This window comes from Phalangium opilio, unplaced genomic scaffold (genome assembly GCF_054372755.1).
Source record: "Phalangium opilio isolate 3A_F unplaced genomic scaffold, DU_Popi_V2 ptg000011l_1, whole genome shotgun sequence".
Taxonomy (NCBI): Eukaryota; Metazoa; Arthropoda; class Arachnida; order Opiliones; family Phalangiidae; genus Phalangium; species Phalangium opilio.
This window is the reverse complement of record NW_028324147.1, coordinates 8,782,207-8,805,223: the sequence shown is the minus strand read 5'-3', so window position 1 is coordinate 8,805,223 and position 23,017 is coordinate 8,782,207. Positions and strand designations below refer to the sequence as shown.

The following is a 23,017-nucleotide window of genomic DNA, read 5'->3' as shown; positions in this document are numbered from 1 at the left end:
CTATTACCCATTATTTTAATTTGAGTTTGAATTATTTATAATTACAAGAACAATTAAGATATGCTTGACAATATGGCGGCGATGCATGAGGGAACTGGTAGTAATGGGGAAGAAATGAAATTAAGGTTACGACTCTACACTGTAAATTTTTTCTTTGAACGTTCTCAGGTCTTACGTAGAGACAAGTTGGGAAACCAAAATAAACCTCTCCGAGTCGAGACGCAATTAAGAGGTTTTTCTTAAATAATTAAATAAATATAATTGATGTTATTTTATCATCATTAATTTACCTAAATTCTAGTTAAATCTTTTAAAGAATCTTTATTCCTAAAACTATTTTAAACATAGCTCTTGTTGACGTTTGAATTCAAGCGTACGCCTCTTTAACAATATTTGGAAATTTAGGGTTTTCACAATAAATGTTAGGGTACTTCTAGTAGAGAAAGAAACTTAAAATTTGGGATTTAGGTAGCATTTAATTTATAAAGAATGTAACGATAAAATTCAACCTCATATACCCTAAACCTAAACACCCCAAAAAATGAGCACGACAATATCAAACTCCCTTGGAAACTCTTTGGAGGCGAATTGATGCTGGCAGTCAATGGTTCTCCAAGGGGGGTTCTAGTTCAAAGGAAAACCCAGACTTCTTAATGGCCGTAAGAAGTCAAACCTTAATACGATCAAACAGATTAAACAACCCCTACTCTCCCTAATTTAGACTATATCCCATTCCGTTTAGAATCCACTCTCATTACTATTGGAATTTACCAAGCATTTCTTAAACCTATAAGCAAGAATTTTAATAAAAACTAAGTATGTAAACAACTGAAATATATAAAGGAATGATAGTCAGTTTGTCGTGGACATGAAAACTCTCTTAAGATTGAAATAAATAATGGTTGATAAACTTGGTATGACTGAACAACTAAAAGAATTGAAGTACCATTAACAATGAAACCAAGGTCCACATTAACAACTGACGCCAACAGGCAATCAAGGAGATAAAAGAAATAATATAAAAAGAGGAAGAAAAAGAAACAACCCGATCTCTCTTTCGGACCGTCTCGCTGTCACCTTCAGATGTCTCTGTCTCCGTCTCTTTGAACCATCGCTTGGGACACAAGACCATAATACCAATCCTTGGTAAAAAGTACCTCAGTGCGGATACAAAATGATAGTCTACCGGTCTATCAACCGCGTGAATGGCTACTTCTCTGTCTATCTTAGTTACCTCTGAGATACTACTATGAACTCCCGAACTCTGGAGACAATATCTCCTATTAGTGTATTGGCTTTTCGTCACTGACTAAATCGGTAACCCATAAACTTGTACTACTGACCATTAAAGACACTGACACCGACACGTATCTTTAAAATTTTTGGCCTTCACCATAATTATTATTATTAGGTTTTGTAAACAGATTAATTGCTTTAATAATTAATGACTAATTATTGTTCTACGAAATTAATTAGGTTATCGAAAATGGGTCATGACCATCATAAAAGATATTATTGATTTATCCACCACTTATAAAAATATATCTAGTGTTAAGATGGAGCTAGTATAATGAATGCTTGAATTGGTAAATTCACATGCAATCAAGGAAATGGAGATAGGGAAGTTTGGTCAGTATAGGAATCTCTCTCCACGAAATGTAGCAGGTCACGTGACTTATATTCGGCGTTAGTTTGAACTGCGCAGGATCGAAGCGCAAGACGTCATTTCCCTACGTGATCGCCAGACGGCCTATCCTCAGCACGATGCGAGAGAAAAGTGCGGCGCGTGCGCAAATGCACATCCACGCCGAAAACGGGATTTTTGGGCGACCGGAGTTATAGCGAGCGTTACACGAAACTTCCCTATCTCCATCTTCCTTGATACAATTACTTTATTTTACCTATAATAACCCCCTAGACTATTTAATTAATGAAGAAGCCATAACAACCCGCACCCTATTTGCTTTATTATTTTTATCTTTGTATGGAGTTTTAACATTACTCCTTCCCCATTAGCGTAGCGTCATGTTAATCCCTTCCTTCCTTAGGTATTACCAAAACTATTTCTATATATATATATATAAAATCAAAAATTAGACTTCATTAACAATTCCTGCCTTTGGCTGTAGAAGACATGTAAACTGAGAAGCAATCTATCCTCCGCTCAATCCCATACAAGAACTAACCAACCAGGGAAGAGCTTCTTGACGTCATGGGTTTATAGAAAATAGTACACGATGCTGGCTGTCCAAACGTTAATTTTTGGTACTAGAGGTAGCATGAGCTATTTTATGAGCCTATTCACGGCTTGTTCCCTGTGCTCCGATTTGCCAACTGCGAACGGGGTGACAGACACAGACACGTCCAGTGTAATCCCTCTCCGTGACGTCATCGTCACTCGGAGAGGTAATTAGCTCGAAAATAAGGGCTTTAACAAACCCTTTGAATAAATTATCCCGACCGTCTAATTATTCAAAATGGCATAAGTAACGTAACAACAGGGAACACCATACACTCCCTCTAGGGAGGATGACACTGAGTCATCCTTAGTATCATCCTTCCTACCGGGAGCGTACAATATTCTCTAGCCCCAAAAGCGGCTGATGCTCAGTCTACTTCCTACTCTACCGATATTGATCTATGCATAAGTTCATAAGATATGTTCCCTAAGTTTGTCTCGTAAAGCGACGCCTGGTGAAGCACTGTCAAAGGGTTAGTAGAGACTAAATAGGATGATGGACTGCAAAACCGAGTGTGGACAATTCTCGCCTGTCGTTCTCGAACTAGCTCGAGCTTTAAGTCTCTAAAATTACGAAGTATAGATAGCGTCATACTTATGGAACATATCTTATAAACTTATGTCTATGCCATAGAACCCACAGATTCGATAAGTTCGCGATACGTAGCATAACAAACATATTCTATGAAATAAAGCAAAATTGCACCATGGACCACATAATGGTTTTTCAGCTTTGGCTTGCCATGAAAATATTACCTAAGATCATTAAACCCAGATGGACAGCATGTTAAGCTAAAACCCCCGTTCTTCTAATGGCATCGCCTGTCGTTGACCCTAGCGGGAGAGTTCCGAAACATTTTGACTCATAAGCCCTATGTTATGACTACGATTTGAGTAAAAAATATTCAATATTGGCCGCGGCGTGGCGCTAGCCCTGCAAGAACCACGCGCCTGATCTCCATTCCAGTCCATGTATGTTTAATGGTCTTAGCTATTACTGAAGTTTGAAACGTTTGTATTTACGTTTTACCCCACTGATACCGAAATGTTTTGGAAAAATCCAACAAAAATACTCTTCAAGCTGATTGCGTTAAAATCGCGAAAATAGCTAAGAATCCCCCTACATTTGTTTTAAAAGGCTATTAGGAAATGCACCGTCTTGTGTTACCTGGAGGAAATGCAGAGAAAGAGAGAAAATTGTCTCTGTAATTGTTCCTGATTTTACCGGATTTTACTTAAAGGCATAAGAAACGAAATAAAAATAAGTAAGACACTTCCTTAGGTAAGGTTTGTTCCAAAGTTATAGATACGGGTTTATCGTTAAAATAGGATGGGTAAGTTTGTTTCAGGCAACTTTAAAATCATATTATTCTAGGATTTTGATACATACGAACTGCCTTACTGGTCGCTTCTATGAAAGTTTTGACAAATAGCAAGTTTGTTGGGGGAAATCTTTTTCTGCTCATTATTTCATAGAGCGACACCCTTATAATTTTTACGTTACTTATGTCAGTCTCGATCATTTATTCAATGGGTTTGTTAAAGCCGTTATTTGCGAGCTAACAGGGAGCCCGGCCAAAACATAAATTACTTATAGGAAAAGTAGGAATTTCTTTCCGGAATTTTAGGATTTTATAGGAGAAAAATGTGCTTCTATAGGAAAATATGGGACTAAAAATGCTCATATATAATACTTTTTTGGCTAAACCTATGTAGAAAAATCTCAAAAAAAAAATAACAAATTGTATTTTACTTTGAAAAGAGAAACTTTATCGAAATATAATACATAAAAACCTTAGCAAAGTCCACAATTTCGGCAACTAGTAAATGCGATGATAAATTTGATGCTAAACTATACTAAAACTTCCACTAAGCCAAAAATAAAGGACATTATAGGACCTTTCATGAAATTATAGGGTAATATAGGACAAGTTCAAAAATAAAGGATATAATAGGACATTTCATGAAATTATAGGATTATATAGGACAGATTAAAAAGTATAGGATTTTATAGGAATTATAGGACCGCTAGGCTCCCTGACCTGCTGGTGATATTGGTAAGCCTGTTCTTGGAAATGGTTCATATGGGATTTCTGAACTTGTATTACGAAGGTAACCGAAGGTCATTCAGTGTATACGCAAGTGTAATAGAAAAAATGGTCAAGCACTTTTACCTTCAAAAAATATTTACTTTAACTTATTGAGTCAAGGTAACCCTTAAGAAAAATCCATTCTTCTTTAACCTTCTCAACCATTCCATCTCATAACCTTGATGGTTTATAAATAGGTCGAGGCTAAAAAAAAAGTTGGTAACAAGAGCGCCGAATCGGTTTCCATGGCAACTTTATGGTGGCCGTGTCGCTCCTGGATAGGATAGAATAGGGGCCTAATCCCCCTTTTATAGTATACTCGCGGCTAGTCGGTTCTCCATTCACACAAATAGGCGCCTTTCTATTCCCAATTAGGCTTAGTCAAATAGAAACACCAATATAGAAAATTTTCTCCCCAAAAATAAGAAATTGTTTCTTCCTCCGAGCCAAAGCGCATCCGGTTTAGAAGTTAACATCACGACAAGTTTCGTGAGAGAAACGTATCTACAGTAGACCTAATTATTTCTCCAATCCAAAAGGGAGACTAATCGTTTAAGGCAGACCAACTTTTGAAACTCCATCCGGAACGAAAACCTTAAAGGAGCGTGTGTAAGAACGCCCCCAACTTAAGAGTTCGGTAAGTAATTAAATCTGATTCTTACGCCGTTTTCCCTTGGCATTTCCATGGAGTAGTTTTACTGGAGTTTCCTTGAAGGTGCATTATATTGCAGCTATATAGATGCCAATGGAAATGTCATTATTTTTACGTTCACCATTCTTAAGAAATAATCTGGCTGTACAATAAGGCGTATTTGTAACACCATATTATTAGCGGTAGTATAAATATTACTTATCAAATAACCATACCGTGATACATAAACCGCCTGATTTACTGAAAACCAATCAGTAAACCGCTTAAATCCTCCTTAGCCTTTTAAATTTCAATTAACGTTTTGAACCAGGCGTCATTTCTTTAAACTAAGGCACTGGATATGTGACTAATAATCAGGGTTCAAAAAAACCCATACCCACCTGGTTTCTTTGGGTTTTTGAGGTTTTTATCTTTAGCAGTTGCGTGCATGGGAGAAATTGTCATTTAAAAGTAACTGCTTAATAAAAAAAAGTCTTAAAATGTTTCATAAAAAATAATAAATAATATTACACGGTGCTTTTGAAGTTGAAACAACAAATTCATCAAATTTGAAGATCTTAGTGATGGGTTTATTAAAGGCCGACTTCCATCGAAAAGAGTTCTAGCGAACTGAAAACCGAGCATCGAGACTAACAATGGAGCAACCGTGCCGATTTTCGAATCCCCGCTGGGGCAAAAGATGGGAGGGTTCTAGCTAACTGAAAGCCGTGCAATGCGGTTCTAGCGAACTGAAGATACACAATAGAAATCCTTTTAAATTTATTTCCTCTCGAATTTTTACTTTCCCCTGAAGGAAATTCTCTATTGTGTATCTTCAGTTCGCTAGAACCACATTGCACGGCCTTCAATTAGCTAGAACCCTTCCATCTTTTACCCCAGCGGGGACTCAAAATCGGCGCGGTCGCTCCATTGTTAGTCTCGATGCTCGGTTTTCAGTTCGCTAGAACCTTTTTCGTTGGAAGTCGGCCTTTAAGTTAAGTGGGTTTTCTTTGATGGGTTTTTATAGTGGGTTGAACTCAATGAAAACCGTGGATTTTTTAATTCGAACCATACTAATAATTAACATATTTCTGTAATTTTTCTCGTACTTTAGGTCTTGTTGATTAACGCTAGTGGATACCAATAGCCGAAAATGAAGTATTTATGCTACAAGCAGCAGAAGGCTGTTTCACGGACGTGAAACGAGAACAATGGTCGATCTCGACACGGCCATTAATATCATACATTGTCTGTTTTTGGGGAGTTTGCAAATTGCCTCGGCTATACTCTATTTTGGTCAGTATATCTTTTTTAGCTACTTGTGTGCTTATATAACCGTAACGTAGTTTTTTGAACGGATACATGGGTGTTATTAATTGCGCGTGTGTTTGTAACCCGATGCTTGAAAACCACGCATATACTTTAAGCATAAAGGGTCTGATAATTTGACCGTTTTGGGCCTTGGGTAGTACCAATGTCTAGATAAAGAAACTGTGAAATTTGGTTATGAAGTAGTGTTGAGTCATTTTAATAGTTATATACTCTAAATCAGCATCATTTGCGTGTCCCCTTACGAATATGATTTAATTAATTTCCAACCATAGAGGTATTTCCAAATCGTCTTTGATCTTAACTTCTTAAGCCTTTTCATTTTTGGCTAAGAAAATTTCGTATTACAATTGAACGCGAAATCGATGCCCACGTTGAAATGGCCCGGCCTTTAAGGCTTTAGATAGTGATCAGACGTCAACTAAGGAACTTCAAAAGGCTTACCTATAAAAAGATGATATCATTGCGAATGCGAATCCCAGGTCCTGGTTGAAAGGATAGGGGCGCCTTTTGAACTATCTTCCCTGGCATGCGCTCGCATTCAAGGAGAGCGTTGCCTCAGGGATTTCCTTATCAAATATTGCAGAAAATTCATATAGCTTCTGTAACTAGGCCTATGACGCACGCGTTTCACAGTACATTTCTTAAACTCTATATAGATTCATGCTTTATTTTCGATAATTTAACGATTGTAAATTTAGGGCAACAATATCGTTCAGGCTAGGAAATATTTCAATAAAATCACAGTCAAAAAGATAAAAAAAGTAGGAAACAACAAGATGGCCCCGGCCAGATTAGTAGGGCTCCAGCCACTGAGAACCCGTAACCCCGAGGGGTCCGACATTTATACGAAATCCCGTACGCTTCTCGCTAAACCGCGAAATCTTTCACACAAAATCACGAAATCTTTGAAGAAATCGCGGAATCAAAGATGAATTTTTTTTGAAACCGCAAAATCAAAGAAATCTTTGGCCAAATCGCGAAATCGGACCCCTCGCATAAACCCCAAGGAACCCTTACTTCCAATCCCTTTTAAAATCGCCAATGAGTTTTATGTTGATAGCCCTTAACCTAGACAAAACCTTAATCCCAATCCCTTTTAAAACAACCAATGAAAGTCCAGAATAAATCCCTATCCCTTTTAAAACAACCAATGAAAGTCCAGAATAAATCCCAATCCCTTTTAAAACAACCAATGAAAGTCCAGAATAAATCCCTATCCCTTTTAAAACAACCAATGAAAGTCCAGAATAAATCCCTATCCCTTTTAAAACAACCAATGAAAGTCCAGAATAAATCCCTATCCCTTTTAAAACAACCAATGAAAGTCCAGAATAAATCCCTATCCCTTTTAAAACAACCAATGAAAGTCCAGAATAAATCCCTATCCCTTTTAAAACAAACAATGAAAGTCCAGAATAAATCCCTATCCCTTTTAAAACAACCAATGAAAGCCCAGAATAAATCCCTATCCCTTTCAAAAGCATCAATGAGAATCAGCATTAGTGAATATCCCCTTAACAGTACTAAAATGATTACCCGTAGCCCATATACGGAACGTTTAATCCCAATCCCTTTTAAAATCACCAATGAGTTTTTATTTAGTAGTCCCTCGATTATTACCCGTAACACAGACCCAACTCTTAATCCTCATCCCTTTTAAAACCCCCTATAAAAATCACTAATGAACGAAAATTATCATAAGTGAATAGCCCCTTGACGCGGTACCTTTAACAGCGCTAAAAGGATTACCCGTAGCCCAGACGCAACCCTTAATCCTCATTCCTTTTCAAATCACTAATGGAAATCCCCAATGAATGAAAAATATCATCTTAACACAATCGTAAATAATCCTTAACAGAAAAAAAGAGTGAATAGCCCCTCTATACGGAGCCTTTAGCAATGCTAAAACGCTTACAGATAAACCCACACATGACCATCAATAGGTGTACTGAAAATTCGAGTGAATAGCCTCTCGATGAGCTACATTTAACAGTGCTAAAATTATTCAAATCCCTATTTCTTCACTGAAATATTATTACACTCCGTGTGTTACTTTTATAAGGCATAAAATTATTACACACACGAAACCCTTAATTAGTACACACGAAACCCTTAATTAGTACACACGAAACCCTTAATTAGTACACACGAAACCCTTAATTAGTACACACGAAACCCTTAATTAGTACACACGAAACCCTTAATTAGTACACACGAATCCCTTAATTAGTACACACGAAACCCTTAATTAGTACACACGAAACCCTTAATTAGTACACACGAAACCCTTAATTAGTACACACGAAACCCTTAATTAGTACACACGAAACCCTTAATTAGTACACAAGAAACCCTTAATTAGTACACCCGAAACCCTTAATTAGTACACACGAAACCCTCAATTAGTACACGTACAGAAATTCTTAGTTTACAGCGTAAACTTGTGTAGTCGATATTCCCACAATGTGTTACCTTTAATAATGATAAAATGATTATATGAAAATAACCAAAAATTTTAGTGACGAGTATTTAAATGAATATTCGTAGCACCTTGCGTAAGATAACTTAATTGATTTTAAAAATAACGATTTTTACAAGTGCACAAGAAAATGATTTTATTTAAAAACTCGACTAGTTTCGGTCACGTTATTGGACCATCGTCATGAAAAAATCGTTGTTTTTAAAATCAATTAAGCCCTTGATGAGTTATCTTTAACAGAGTTATGATGATTGCATACACGTACAAAAAATTTCAGTTTACATTATAGACTTATGGCCACACGTACTCATCTTATAAACTTCAAACACGGTCTTAAGCCCAGAAGCGTTTGAAATTTTGATAAAACACCAAACTTGAGTTCTGTCCCAGCGTATTGTATGTATGAACTCAAGATAGGTGTTTTGCCAAAATTTCAAACGCTTCTGGGCATATTGTCGAGGGTATGACCTTTCCCATTTTATGTAAGGGAATATGACATATTTGCGTGTTCTTAGAAGACATACAGATACTATTTTTCGATCATTAATAAGTTCACAGTACATTCGCAATGTACTGTTATAGTTAAATCATAATCCTCTCCCTTTTAAAATTACCAATGAACGGAAAATATCACCTAAACACAACCACTCCATTTTAAAAGACAACGAATACAACAACATCTTCAGACCAATTCAAACTAATAGTCCATCGTTAGATAGACATCAAACGATGTGGCAAAAAACTAATTATTAGGAAAATGTTTTGGAAAAGGTGACAACTAATAATTAGGGCAAATATTTTGTAAAAGGTGGCAACAAATAATTGGGTCCATTATTTTGGAAAAGGTGGCAATTAATTATTAGGGCAATCATTTTGGAAAAGGTGGCAATTATTTATTAATGTAAATAAACCTTCTTTATCGAATAGCATCCGTCCATTTCAACAGATTTATTTAATATTTAGTACACTGGTTCCCTACAACCTTTAGATGGGACATAGGTTTATAAGATATTTTCCATGAGTATGACATTACCTATACTTCGTAATGCTCGAGACTTACAGCTCGAGCTAGTTTGAGAACACCAAGCGAGAATTGACTACACTCGGTTAATTTTGCAGTCCAGCTTCCTATTTAGTCTGTATTAAGCCTTTGACAGCGCCTCACCAGACTTCTCTTTTCGAGAATCTATGACGTTTCACCTATGTGACTTCATGACATGCTCTCAGTAACCTGTGCTGTGACAAACTTATGGAACATAACTTATGAACTTATGATGGGATTAATAGCTTTTGGGGCTCGATTTGCCTCCACCTTTTAAAATGACAGCCTGAAAAATAATAAAATATGTCCCTGAAGGGCTGACGGACAACACCGGGTGCCTGTTCTAGATAAAAACAAATATAATATTACGGTCGAATGGGATTCGGTTCAATAGGATTATACCAGAAGTAAGATAAGGGACTAGAAGTTACGAAGTATCCAAATAACCAAATTCTTCACTTGGCGAAAGTGAATATTCTTGATAAGACACCAACAGTTGGCCCTCTGGTAGCGGTTTCTGAATTTTCCCTCCAAAACGTGAGACGCTCGCGGCGGTAGACGGCCGAACTAGATTCAAGCACCCACGTCCGTGTTCCGTGGCTTTAATTTGAGGGGAAGGAGGTAGGAAATGTTTTTGGAACTCTACCAATATTTTTCTCTCTAGAGTAGGCGCGATGGAAGCGCCATAAAATCCTTAAATTTGTTCCCTAGTGCCAGGATCTATTACCAATGTTAGAGCACTTTACTTCTAGTCCCTTATCTTACTTCTGATCATACCAATCAACGCAAGTGTTTCCCTGAGCTTTGTTTACGTTCGGCCAATTCTGAAGCAAGTAACTAAACTTGTTTGAACCTTTCACGCTCTCTTTAAACGTTTGAAATATTGAGTCTATAGGCTCACTCTCAATTTTTTAGACGGGCAGTTTGGGAAGGAGAAAGTAATATATACGCAAGAATGAACCCGCGATTCGAATTTGGATGTGCTGTAGGTTTAGGGGAAAAGCCCCGCATGTCATTAAAGTGACGCTCGTTTTCCCCTTCTCATTTCCATCAGGATATCTTTTTTTTTGGTTTTTTTCTGGAAAAAATGAGGTCCCGTCCAATCGATTTTTATACTATTCTAACGTAGAGTCGTTGTAGTCGTAGTGCATTACCCTGAATATTATGATACTAGCTAAGCTTCCCGGCATTTCCCGGGTGTTTTAAGTAACTGCAAATGGGATGTTTCCCGTCTTCGTAGGCACTAAATAGCCATTTTGTCCACGCGTGTGAAAAATCGGGTGTACCTTGAATCAGCAGCTGCCGAAATAACAACCGCGATTCAAAAAAAAAAACCAAAAAAAAACCAGCGGCGTTGTTTAAAACTGCTTTTTTAGAAATAAAGGCTGGTGATTTGGGAAATAGCAGTGTTTAACTCGAGTTTAGAACAATTCTTAACCCTTCAGTTTACCTTACCTATTAAGTGCATTCATAGATCATCATATGCTAACCTAAACTAACCTTAAGAGGCCTAATAATACTTTGGTTTAAATAACCAAACCTAACTTGACTTAATACTATTGGGGTTCAAATAACAAAACTTAACCTGACCTAATAATTTTGGGCTTTAAATAACATAACCTAACCTAAAACTATTGGGTTTCAAACTTTCAAATAACAAATCATAACCTGACCTAATAATATTGGGGTTTAAAGAAAATAACCTAAACTGACCTAATAGGCCTAATATGGGGGTTAAATCACAAAACAAAACCTAACCTACTAGTATTTGGGTTCAGATTAAAAAACCCTAATCTAACCTTTTGGGGTTCAAATAACATAGCCTAACCTGACCTAACACTATTGGGGTTTAAATAGCATAACCTAGCATGACCTGACCTAACACTATTGGGGTTCAAATAACAAACCCTAACCTAACACTAATTTTGTACAAATAACCAAATTTAACCTGACTTAATTATAACCTCACCTGACCTCGTACATGAGGGACCGCTATTGTGGAATCCGCCCATACGGGGACCGCTTATATGAGGACTTCCCTGAAATATATGGTTTTTCAGAAACAGTTTTCAATAACTTTCAAATTTAATGTTACGAGTCTAGAATAGGAGGTCCTTTACAGCCTTAATGGCTAGGGATTCGCGGAACATTACTTGACAAGCTCAACTAAAACCACTTCTAATTTTAACCTTCTCCTATCGTTACTGATATCAACCATGCAGTTAGGTCAAATTCGGTGACGAGTTGTGACTGTGCATGAAGCACAAACATACAAACAAACCACTTTCACGCATATATATATATGTATGGAATATTAGCGATAGCGGCTCATTTATAAATTTTTTTAAAAAGTAATTAATATTTGGTGAATTTAAAAAAATAGAGGAAATGTAGGAATATGTTCGGAATTTTACCACTCCGAGTGACGATGACGTCACGTGGAGGTATTACACTGGACGTGATGTCTGTGTGTGTTTGTCACCGGCTCACCGCGTTCGCAGTTGGCAAATCGGATCAAACGTGTTCGCAGAAAGCAATTTTCGGCTTCTACTCTCATCGTTAGGATTAAGAAGTACGCGGCGATCGGCTAGGGTTACGAGAAACGTCCAGCCTCCCAATGGCAGGGCTTCCGCCAAAGCTTCACGCAATTGCGGCTTTTCTTATCATTATTGTAACAAGGAGAATAATCTAACACCTTGCGTTATTGTGAATCCATCGCCTTATATACCCTAAATTTCCAAAAATTGTTAAAGGGGCATAGGCTTGAATACAAACGTCAACAATAGCTATGTTATAGCTATGTTTAAAATGATTTTAGGAATAAAGTTTCTTAAAACGATTTAACTAGAATTAAAGTAAATAAATCACGATTAAAATTATTAATATCAGTTGTATTTATTTAATTATTTAAGAAAAACCTCTTAATTGCGTCTCGACTCGGAGAGGTTTATTTTGGTTTCCCAACTTGTTTAAAAAGTAATTAATTTTTGGTGAATTTTAAAAATATAGGAAATGTAAGAATGTTTTGGAATTTTTTACTATGCACGCTTGGTGTAACTTTTGGTAGTAGAATCTGACAGATATCTGAGTTACTCGTTGCATGCAACGGTTCTTGAACAGGTGCGTGAAAAATGTTATGCGGTGGCACGTAGGCAATTGCTAAGGCGTAAACATTTTCCTTATAGAGCTGAAGTAATTAATCTTCTAGGCTGCGAGCTTGCTTTTAGTAACTCGCGTTCTCGATTTGGCCGGGTACCAGCAACATTTTCTCATTAGGGCAAACGGGCTTCATCAAAGCGGGATTATTAAAAGCCGAACGTTTTCAGCTTCACTATATTTCTAGATCAAACGTTTTATTGCGAGCTATTTTCATATTCAAAAGAGTTAAGCTTTATACCAGGGAGGCATATCTTAGAATAGAAGGAAGGAGTAAAATCGCTAGGCCAGTTCCCTTCTCATGAGAAGACAGGGACTAAATTGCTTCTTGAGTCATTAAGAGAAGCAGCGAGATGCCGGTTGATTTAAAGATACTTGCTGAACTTCGGGATCGACGGCTGAATTAGAAGCTAAAAAGAGGGGAATTTATTCTTTCCTTCTATTATAAGATATGGCTCCCTGCTTTATCCCTAATTTGGTATTCAAATCCCCACATTGAATTGGCATTATGCTTCTTTGAAATATTGATAAATTAATCATGATTCTTAGGTTTAAAATAAAATCCCTGAGGCGGATGTCAGTCAGTCTGTTTTTCTTTCCAAAGGTTTTTATCCTACTTCCGGGTGAAGTTCAAATTTAGCAAGGGGTTCTTTAAAGGGCTAGTCTCATAAAAAAATAGACTTTTTAAATCCCATTTAATGAGGTACAAGGTGTTTTTCTTAAAAATAAAGCAAATTTGATTAAAATCGGTTAAGATTTCAGTCGTGCGCTTCAATTTAAAGTTTCAAACTAGGCTTAGCAGTAACAAGTGACTTGCCCTTCAAGATCCCGACAATGATGTGAAAAATTCGAAATTCCCCAAAAGTTTTTTTCCCTTTGATTGATTCTGACCTGTAATATGTGAAAAGCCTTTCCTAAAAGTTCCAAAAGTTTTCTCACGTTTGTTTCTGGAAATACGTGAAAATAAAAACAACTCTACATTGTTAAAGAAAATCGAAAAATCGTTTTTGAAGAAATATTATAACAGTATGAGTATATAACTCAATAAATCACACAAATTTTAAAATATAATGTAACTCATTTATAATTTCAATAATTACTAAACTTATTTTACCATTTCAAATGACTTCCCATAATCTAACGATTACTTTACCATTTGAATTGAATTTTATATTAGTTTTCACTGTAATTTATTTTACCGCTTCAACTGAACACTGCCTCCTTTGCCTACCGGAAAGAAGCTTTAACCATGCCATGCTTGAACACTAGTTACTTATAAAAGCGAAGAATAGACCATTTCGAAAACCAACACCCAGGGGCGATGACGCCATAGACAACTAACAGTAAAAGACACGGGGTATACTTTTGCCTTCCATCTCGCTTTTTGGCGTCTGCGCTGTGGTCATTTTGTATCAAGAGAGTGCGCAGACACGGCAATGTATGTCCCGATACTGAGGGTTGCACACCCCTTTGTTGCGTCGAAAAAGTCTATTGGGGTATTCAAGAGACTAGCCAATTCGCACTGCCTCTTGCGGTGCTTCTTGGCAAGAGGTTGAAAACCCCAATCCAATTAGCGGCCTCGCCCGCGTGTGTTGGCTTCTCTTTATGTAACTTCCGAAATGTAAAATTCTTTAGACAATTTTTGTTGCTAAAAACTATAGGCTATACTAAATATATCTCTAGTATTATATTCAAATATCTTGTAGTGTGAAATGACTCTTTTCTCATTATGCATGCATGTTTTTATAACGACCCAAAATTTAGCTAAACTTTGACGAGTATATTAGAACGAATTAGCATGTTAAAAATAAATATGTATAGTTTTTTTGCACACATGCAGAATTCATACCATTTAAACCAGAAGGCCAGGCTACCCGTAGGACAAAATCAGACGGGTTTCTATCCTCCAGGTAGCCCGGTCTCCTGGTGTAAATGGTATGAATCCCCCATTTGCGCAAAGTATCTATTATTATAAAACGTTCAAAACATGATTCATCGTTAGACTTGCAGTCCGAACGTTTTTAGTAAAATGAGTATCAGCAAATATCATAAAAAAATGGGCCACCGAAACCCTTTGATCTATGCCAGATATTGGTCCTTTTTCGATGATTTCGCAGACTTTCCGCAATTTAAGGGCGATACAATCTATATCCTGTACCCTGCCCCAATTTCTACGCCCTTATTACGTGTCCAAAAATAAATTTAAAAAGTGGCTAATGTCCGACTCCATGGCAAGAGCGAGAGCGGATCGTTACGGAGATTGGTTACGTCACGCGCATGAACCTCTCCGACCAACAGTCTGACTCCCCGACGCCAGCGACGTTTGAGAAAGGGCTACTCAAAACAGTTTGACTGAACCTTCAGAGCGATATAGATATCCTTGCGGTCAATAGGAGCGATGCTCCGTAATTTTCATAACCCAAAATAGAGAGATAATCACGCGCCTGAAATTAGTGAAATTAAATCTATTATACTCGTTTAAAGGTGCCTTTAAAATTGAAATAGTTGGAAAATTTTAAATAAGGTAGTATTTTCAAGGCTAATTCAAATTTTTAGTCAATTAATTTAAAATTCGTGAACCACGCGTCTTGTAGAAGAAAGATATAGTGTAGGCGAACGGGATCTAATAATAATGTAGGAAGTTTAAGCGCGTTTCTCGATATAATTCCATGTTTTGGCCGATCGAACGTTTGAGGAGAATTTTTGTTGGCGTGACTCGGGGTGGAAGCGTCTGGAATAGACTCGTGCAGCGAAAGACTCGTAGTAAAGCTCTACAAAATAATACTTCCGAAAGAACAACCGCAACCACCACTCATTCAGCTCTTAAAAAAATAAGATTCGGAAAAAACTCCGCAGGTATGAAATGTTACTTTAAATCCGTTAGAAGATGTTTAAATATTTAAAGAAATAACGTTGTATTAGAAGCTACAATATCTGCCAACTTAGCAAAAAATTGTTTGTTGGTTTGTTTGTCCTTTATTCTTTATGCACTGAATTTGATTAAACTTCGTGTTTGATATCTGTAACACCAGGGGAAGATTTTAGAAGCGGTTTGGTTGAGTTCCTCAAGGTTGGGTCCAGGCTAGGAAATAAGACTGGTTTACAGGTCAAAAACCAGTTTATTAATAGCTTGGACCACTTTTTTTATTCAAAACGCGAGGGTCACTGGTCCCAATGACTAGTTTATTAATTCCTACTTTTATTAAAAAATTGATATGGGGACCTCTTTAATTATTTTCATTTTAACTTAAATTTCGACTCCAGGAGTCCAGTTGTGTATACAACCCTAAGCCGAGAGAGATTTTTTTTAGAAGAGAGAAGGACCACAAGTCCTGGGACCAGCAGAAAAATAAATTGGGGAAGGGTCACTGGTCCCGGGACCAGTTTCATATTTAAGAGATCAGGGGTCACTGGTCCGGAGGACTAGTTTAGAAATAAACCTTATTTCCAAGCCTGGTTGGGTCTGCGAACCGATATCCATTAAAGGGCTCCACCGGCGGCTTGCGGACGCGGTAGCTTTGGAAGAGGTAAAAGCGGTCTGCCGTTTGCACGTGTAAGCATAGAGACCCCGCAAGCCTCTAGTGGAGCCCTTTAAGCAGCCTGTAAAGAATTTCCTATCAAAATTTTAGTTTTATGATTAATCCCTAATGAAGCATCGTTTTAATTTAATTTGAAAGTTGTAAAAAAATGTTAGTTTCTTGAAAAGTAAAAAACAATCAGGCAGATATGGCTAGGATAATACCAGAAGAAAATATTATTTTCTTCTGATAATACTCAATATCTCCCTTACAATTTTGTAGTGCATCCTTTCACTCTTTAGTATCTGCACCTTCGGTAACTTACCGTTACCATTTCAGCCCTAAAATAATGATCGACATGAATTGCAGCGCGCAATACGGTCAAGAAACAGAATTTTATTTTCCCTTATATTTCGAGTATTTTATTGGATGAACAGAATCAATTTCAATCTAGTTAAGTCGTCTATACCTATATAGAGAAGTAATATCGAACCGGTTTCACGGTCGAATAAACATTTGGTTTCGAGGTCTATTAAGCCACGATATATCGCCCCCAATTCCTTTCCCTTTTCCCTGGATCTCGAGGCTCGACTTGGAGGAATCCAGGAATGGCTCCCTCCCCTTGACAGGAAAATGGAAAAGGCAAAAAGGAAAGACCATAAGTAACATAATAACCATAAGTATGACAATTAGCCAAAACTAACTATAAACCTATTTTCGGACCTTTTACGTCATCATAAGTTCGCGCCCAGCACAGAGACCCCTAGCGGTGGAAAATGAAGCGACTTCCGCCTCATATTGAAAATCCGGTTCAGAGTTTTAAAGAGACGCCATTGAAATTTGAGTCGACGGTCCTAAGCCTTGGTTATATAGTTGATTTGTATTGACTTTTTACCGATTTTAGCGCGACCACATTACGAAGTTGAAAATTGCACTGGGTAGGTTTAGTTACCGAATATTTAGACTTCAAAAGGCTTATAATTTTTGGTGCTGGAATATCCGACTTTCAAAGTGAAACATACAAACACCGCGACCCTGCGAGCTTGTACAATAAATAGCAGACGAGCTATTTCCGACACAAATACGTTCAAGGAGAAGGTTTATTGTGATTGGCTAATATTGTAGAACTACGTCATTCGCCAAAGACCAGCATGAAGTACTCGACGGGGTTGCAAGTCCTGGCCTGATGTAAGTGAGAGTGTCAGTGTTGATTATAGGTTTCATTTTGAAATTTGCATTATTACAACAGGAAGAGTCATACTTATGTTTATTATGTTACTTATGGAAAGACTTTTAAGGAATACAGGAAGGGGTTCGTGCGCAATTTACGCCTTATTCATTTAAGTGAAGGAAGCGAGCGAAGCGTTTTTGTTTTGCGACAAGCCGAACGTGCCCTAAGTGAATTATCTATCAGCTTTCCTTTTAGATGCCGTAAAGACAATTCGATCTTTCCCTCCCCTCCCCTTCCTTCCTTCTTTCCTTTTCCTTGTTCTAACCCTTTCAGCGGCCCTAAATTGGCTTTGACGTTGATAGGGCGCCCTTCCATCGCTGTCGCGCTCTTTTATAAATAAAAAAAACTCTTACGTTATTCGGGCGCCCCCGTGTATATAAACTATAACGTCATCCATCCAAGAACTTATTTCATCGATTTTCACAAAAAAAATCTCCGGCCTTTTACGTTACAAGGCCTAATGTATATTTTTCATAGAAAGCGATATCAAACAGGGTTTATGCCGCTCTTGCTCAGGGAGGATGAAATCATTTTCGCGTCCGTTCGTGTCTGGTGCTGACTTGAGAACCTATGAATAAATATATTAGTTTCCATGAGCCACTGCCTTCTCTATTCCATCAAGACCTGCGTATGGTAACACTTTTTTAAGGGGATACTCAAATTATATAGGCTTGCCCTTACTTTCTACCTAAATGCCGCTGTTTTTCAGTTTTGGTATGCCTATTTTCGCATTAGCGGGTTTTATCAGCGCAGAATTGAACTTGGAGTTTAAAAAGTGGCGTCATTTCGACGGCGCCTCTAGGGTGGGGGAACCTAATTGATACTTTTGAAAGTGGAAAATAATACCATATAGCATAAGTTAATAAGATATGTTCCATAAGTTCGTCACTGGTTACTGAGAGCTTGTCATGAAGTGACGTAGGTGAAACGAACTAGCTCTCAGTAAGTCTCTAGTATTAAGAAGTATAGGTAGTGTCATACTTATGTTATATATCTTATAAACTTATGCATATAGTATAGAAGAAATAGTTCATGAGCACTTGATTGTACTGCGCCTGCCAATGTGGCGGCGATGCCTGAATTGGGAATAGTGCATGGGGGAAAAGACTGAGATCACCGAATACTACGCTTAGGTCTTATGTAGGTAGGTTTTTGGGAGCACGTATAATCCGCTAAGGGATTATATAGCGCTTCAGCGTAGGCAAACGTCACTGGTGTGAAAAGACTGGGGACCATCTCCTGTGTTACCAGTTTGAAACAGACTTTGCATACAATTCAGGGTCTTCAAAGGTAGTTACTATAAAATCCTTTAACATCACGACTATCTTATACTACCCAAATGTTCGTTGCTTGGAAACTGACAGCTGTAGCAAATATAAAAGATCGTGTGGCAAAGAAATAAAGCTATTTGACCCGGTGCAAATATTTTAGGTGACATCTGAACAAAGATTTTCTTCTGGTGACATTTTAGAACAAAGTGGAAAGTTATGATAAAATAAAATGGTGAAATAAGTAACGGTTTTAAATAAAAATTCCTTATATGTTGTAAATATTCCATTGTCAAACAGATTTGTTGATATACTTTAAAGGTGTAAACAAAGGTATAATAAATAGTATTGTCGAACCATTTACAGTCTTTATCGTATCAGGAAGCTTTAGTAACATATATCGGCTCCATTTTCCAAGATGGCAGCGGGAAAAATGTTTCTAAATGAGCTTCTATAATACTTAAAGAGTAAGTTCCCTACAAAACCAGTTTCAGCATCATATCGCAAAGGGTTCTGGAGATAAAATGACCACGAATGTATAGAGGATGGAGCAGATCAGACAAACATTTATTTTGTGTACAATTTTGGTGTACCATTAGCACGAGAATCATGTTTACGAAAATATTACTCCATTTACTCAAATCGGATCCTTTATCTGTATTTATGTCATTAAACTCAGTGTCGTACTTGGTACGAGTCATAGGTCTGACATTTATCATACCGATTCCATCGGCAGTGTAGCAGAATTTTATTCGTCCGGTCTGTTCCACCCTGTCAGGAATATATTCAGCTGTAAATAATTCACATTAAAGTAACAGGCGGCTCCATTATCACCCCTAGCATGCTGGCTAATCTTCTGGACACGAATTTTACCTTGCCAAAGGCAGGAACCAATCAGACCTAGTGCACTAGGTCCCATTGGTTCCTGCCTTTGGTTTAACTAGCCTTTGCTAAGCTTAGCCAACGTGTAGCAGAAAAGGCATCTTTCAGGGGCATCAACGGAGCCGCCCTTTGCTTTAATTCCAATCATTTTGGAAACTTCATAACGTTCGTAAAAAAATATGAAAGCTTTCACAATGTCTTCGAGACCTAATATCAATTAGATTATTTTCTCTTTGGTAAAGTTAAAAAATTACCATGGAAACAAATTTTGATTACTTCTAAGCCTAAACCGAAACGAAAAATTTCAATGGCATATTTTAACAAAAATCGTCTCATATTTTGAGAGAAAGAGTCTTATTTAAACGGCTATTTCTGAAAAATATCTCATTAAATATTTTGAATTTGGTTTTGGGGTTCTGGGAAGGACATCAGCAGCTGGACGTTTAATTAATGTTAAAAATGTATTATGCTTAATTCGAAAAACCAACCAGTAAAAGCTTTAAAAGAGAGGACTTTCGCTGCACTAAAGTTCAACCGGACTCGATAAAATAAGGAAAATTGAGGCACATGAATACGAAATGTAAAATCTCATATTGATCAAAAGTATAGCTCCATTATTGAAACTTATATATCCCAACATAATTAGACGAAAAGGTTTAAACTTACACAAATTAAAATCAAATTTAATGGAAATATAATGTTAATATAAGTACAAGCATAAGTTTATAAGATATAACATATATTATGAGCTTATGGTACTAGTGGCGTTTTATAGCGTATAGCAATAAAAATTTCGGGACAAACACGCCCAAAGAAGACCGTCATTTTGAAAATATTTGTTTTAATGTTTTTCTGTTTTCCTCCTAAACTATATCTAAATAAATAGCCTAAATGTCTTGTTCGAAGGAAATGGGATTCAGTTAAAGGTTTTTGAATGATTTTCTGTGACTTTTTCGTGTAAAGTTGCATCAATTGTAGTGGCCTGATATCTTCAATTTTCCACCTTTTTACTATTTTCTATTTTAAAAACTCATTAAATGTATGAATGCTAAACGAACATCACTGGTTTCACCTTTTATCGTCTACACGTTCACCTTGCCGCGGCCTAGGTTATGATACTTAGGCCATATTATCGAAGTAAAAGTCTGTATCTATATAGCGAAAACTGCAACGATCTTCGCAAAACTGCAAAGAACTGTTTAATGGCGTTTTTACTGTCTTTCTTCAAACCAAAGGTCGTCTAAGTCAATGGAAAAAAATCAATGTGAATCCCCTTAAGTCTTAATTTCATAAGTTTATTTCAATTAAAGTGAATTCCGGTGATATCAAGAATATCTCCATGCATGCAAGTAAATTTTCAAAAAAAAGAAAGAGTAAATTCAAATGTCATATTCAAATTTATTTTATGAATTCTCTAAATCGCATATTAAACTAATAAGCATTTACAGATTCTTTAACATTATAAGTATATTCCTGAAAAATATCGGCATACTAAAGTGTATTCAATTAGAGATTGATAAAAATTAACAGAAAATTCGCTTAAATCAGATGAGTTCAGGCAATTCAAAAATCTATTAGGTAAATTCACTTGTTGTCAAATGATACTAAACAACGAATATTCTTAAAGTCATTTAATATTTTAATGTTTATCCTGAACTTGTCATAATTTGGGTTTTAAATAAACTCAAATTTATTTTCAGTACGAACGACGTTTTGCTACCTTTTTTATTGGGGTTAAAACACAAGACGTGGGCGCGCACAACTTCAATCTTAATTAAGAATAACACGTGATAGGGTTGATGACCCAGTCGTTTGTAACCTTGTTCTTACCGTTTTTTCTTATCTTTTGTTTGTTGCCGTCAGGAGGTAGACGTATCGTTCGCCGGAAGTACGAGAAGCTGCGAACGGAAATAATGTTGGACGACTGCTCGATAAACGCCCGAAACAACAACGAAAGCAAACTAACCATTCAACAGGAAGGACTTGTCATGACGGACCTCAACGATATCACTAGCAGCGAAGCCTCCGAAACAGAAACAGACCCCGACGGTAAGTTTCGGACAAGCAAAAACGGATGCCTCCGTTTGTCACGGCATCGACGACAATCTCTCCACTCTCCAGACAAAAAAAAAATAACAGAGACACAGGGAATGCTTGTAGTTTCGTGATGATTCTTAGAGACGTGGGAGGAGCTTGTATCATATCTCTTTACTGACGTTATCACGACCTTGGGTCATGAGTTTCTCGCCCTCAGTGGCGACAGGGAGATAAAAAAGACTCTCGTTACCACTGATTTATTTTGCTGCTCTTGGTCACAGCAATTTAAGGCCATTTCACTTACCTTCTTGGGCTTTATTGTTGGCTAGATGCTGAGGCACTTACTTGTAACGTGTGTGACCGGGCATTTCTGTCCACGCATTTGCTGCTGGCCCACCAACAGAAGAGGCGTCATTACGGTTGTTCGGCTTGCGAGTCGGTCTTCCAGACGATGGCTGCTTTGGAACAACACAAGGAAGAATACGAACACTGGTCAGACGACGACTCCCAGGACATGGAGGACTCTGACGACGACTCTGACGATTCGCAACTCGAAGTTAGTTCATAATCACATAACCATTACAACAAAACCATCTTTCCTAACTTCCTTCTTGACTCTAATTGCAGGAAAATAACCGCTTGTCGGCTGTGGGAATCGTCATAGACGAAGAGCTCGGTTTGAATCATGGCGTCACTGCGGAAAAAGAAAGACTTCTATAACCCCATGGCGCCTAAAGTACTACGATAGGAAATATTTTCTGGAATTACAAGTTACCAACAATGAAGTCGCGACTTTCTGCCCGTTTTAAAGTTTCAACCGATGTTATTGAAATATTGACGACGAATTGGACTTTTTTCTTTGACTCGGAATGACTTAAACGTCAAGAATTAGTCGCGATCTTATTAAATCTATTTTCATTTGGAGGAACTTTTTTTCATAAGCTTATGTCATTTTCAAGAAAACAAAATCATACATTTCACTCCTAAAACGATGAAGAAAGGTTCAAAATAATAATTAAACTTGATTGTTATTAAATAATAAACAAAATTTGGTTTTCAATTGAAGTCTTACCAAAAATTCAAACTTATAAAATACACCAGTACCATCAAAG

The 23,017-nt window shown here is 37.2% G+C and overlaps 1 protein-coding gene across 6 annotated transcripts; it reads left to right on the top strand.

Moving 5' to 3' along the window:
* Positions 1-4,595: 4,595 nt before the first annotated feature.
* On the top strand, positions 4,596-22,965 carry LOC149710235 (uncharacterized). 6 transcript variants are annotated; one of them, XM_089860543.1, is made up of 5 exons: positions 4,596-4,966; positions 6,075-6,256; positions 21,732-21,917; positions 22,235-22,461; positions 22,533-22,965. In XM_089860543.1, exons 2-5 carry the CDS (start codon positions 6,172-6,174, stop codon positions 22,623-22,625), a joined length of 591 nt encoding a protein of 196 aa, XP_089716669.1. In that variant the 5' UTR covers positions 4,596-4,966; positions 6,075-6,171; the 3' UTR covers positions 22,626-22,965. The 6 variants fall into 6 exon arrangements, with proteins under 6 accessions (XP_089716669.1, XP_089716668.1, XP_089716672.1 ...); XM_089860546.1 differs by lacking the exons at positions 4,596-4,966; positions 6,075-6,256 and adding exons at positions 17,128-17,425; positions 17,500-17,675; XM_089860542.1 differs by lacking the exons at positions 4,596-4,966; positions 6,075-6,256 and adding an exon at positions 15,110-15,825.
* Positions 22,966-23,017: the final 52 nt, after the last annotated feature.

Bases quoted from the DNA above. Each gene is read 5' to 3' on its own strand.
- LOC149710235 (XM_089860542.1), top strand. From the start codon at position 15,639: ATGTTTTGGCCGATCGAACGTTTGAGGAGAATTTTTGTTGGCGTGACT. The intron at 15,826-21,731 runs GTATGAAATGTT...TGTTGCCGTCAG, and splicing joins ATTCGGAAAAAACTCCGCAG to GAGGTAGACGTATCGTTCGC. The intron at 21,918-22,234 runs GTAAGTTTCGGA...ATTGTTGGCTAG, and splicing joins AACAGAAACAGACCCCGACG to ATGCTGAGGCACTTACTTGT.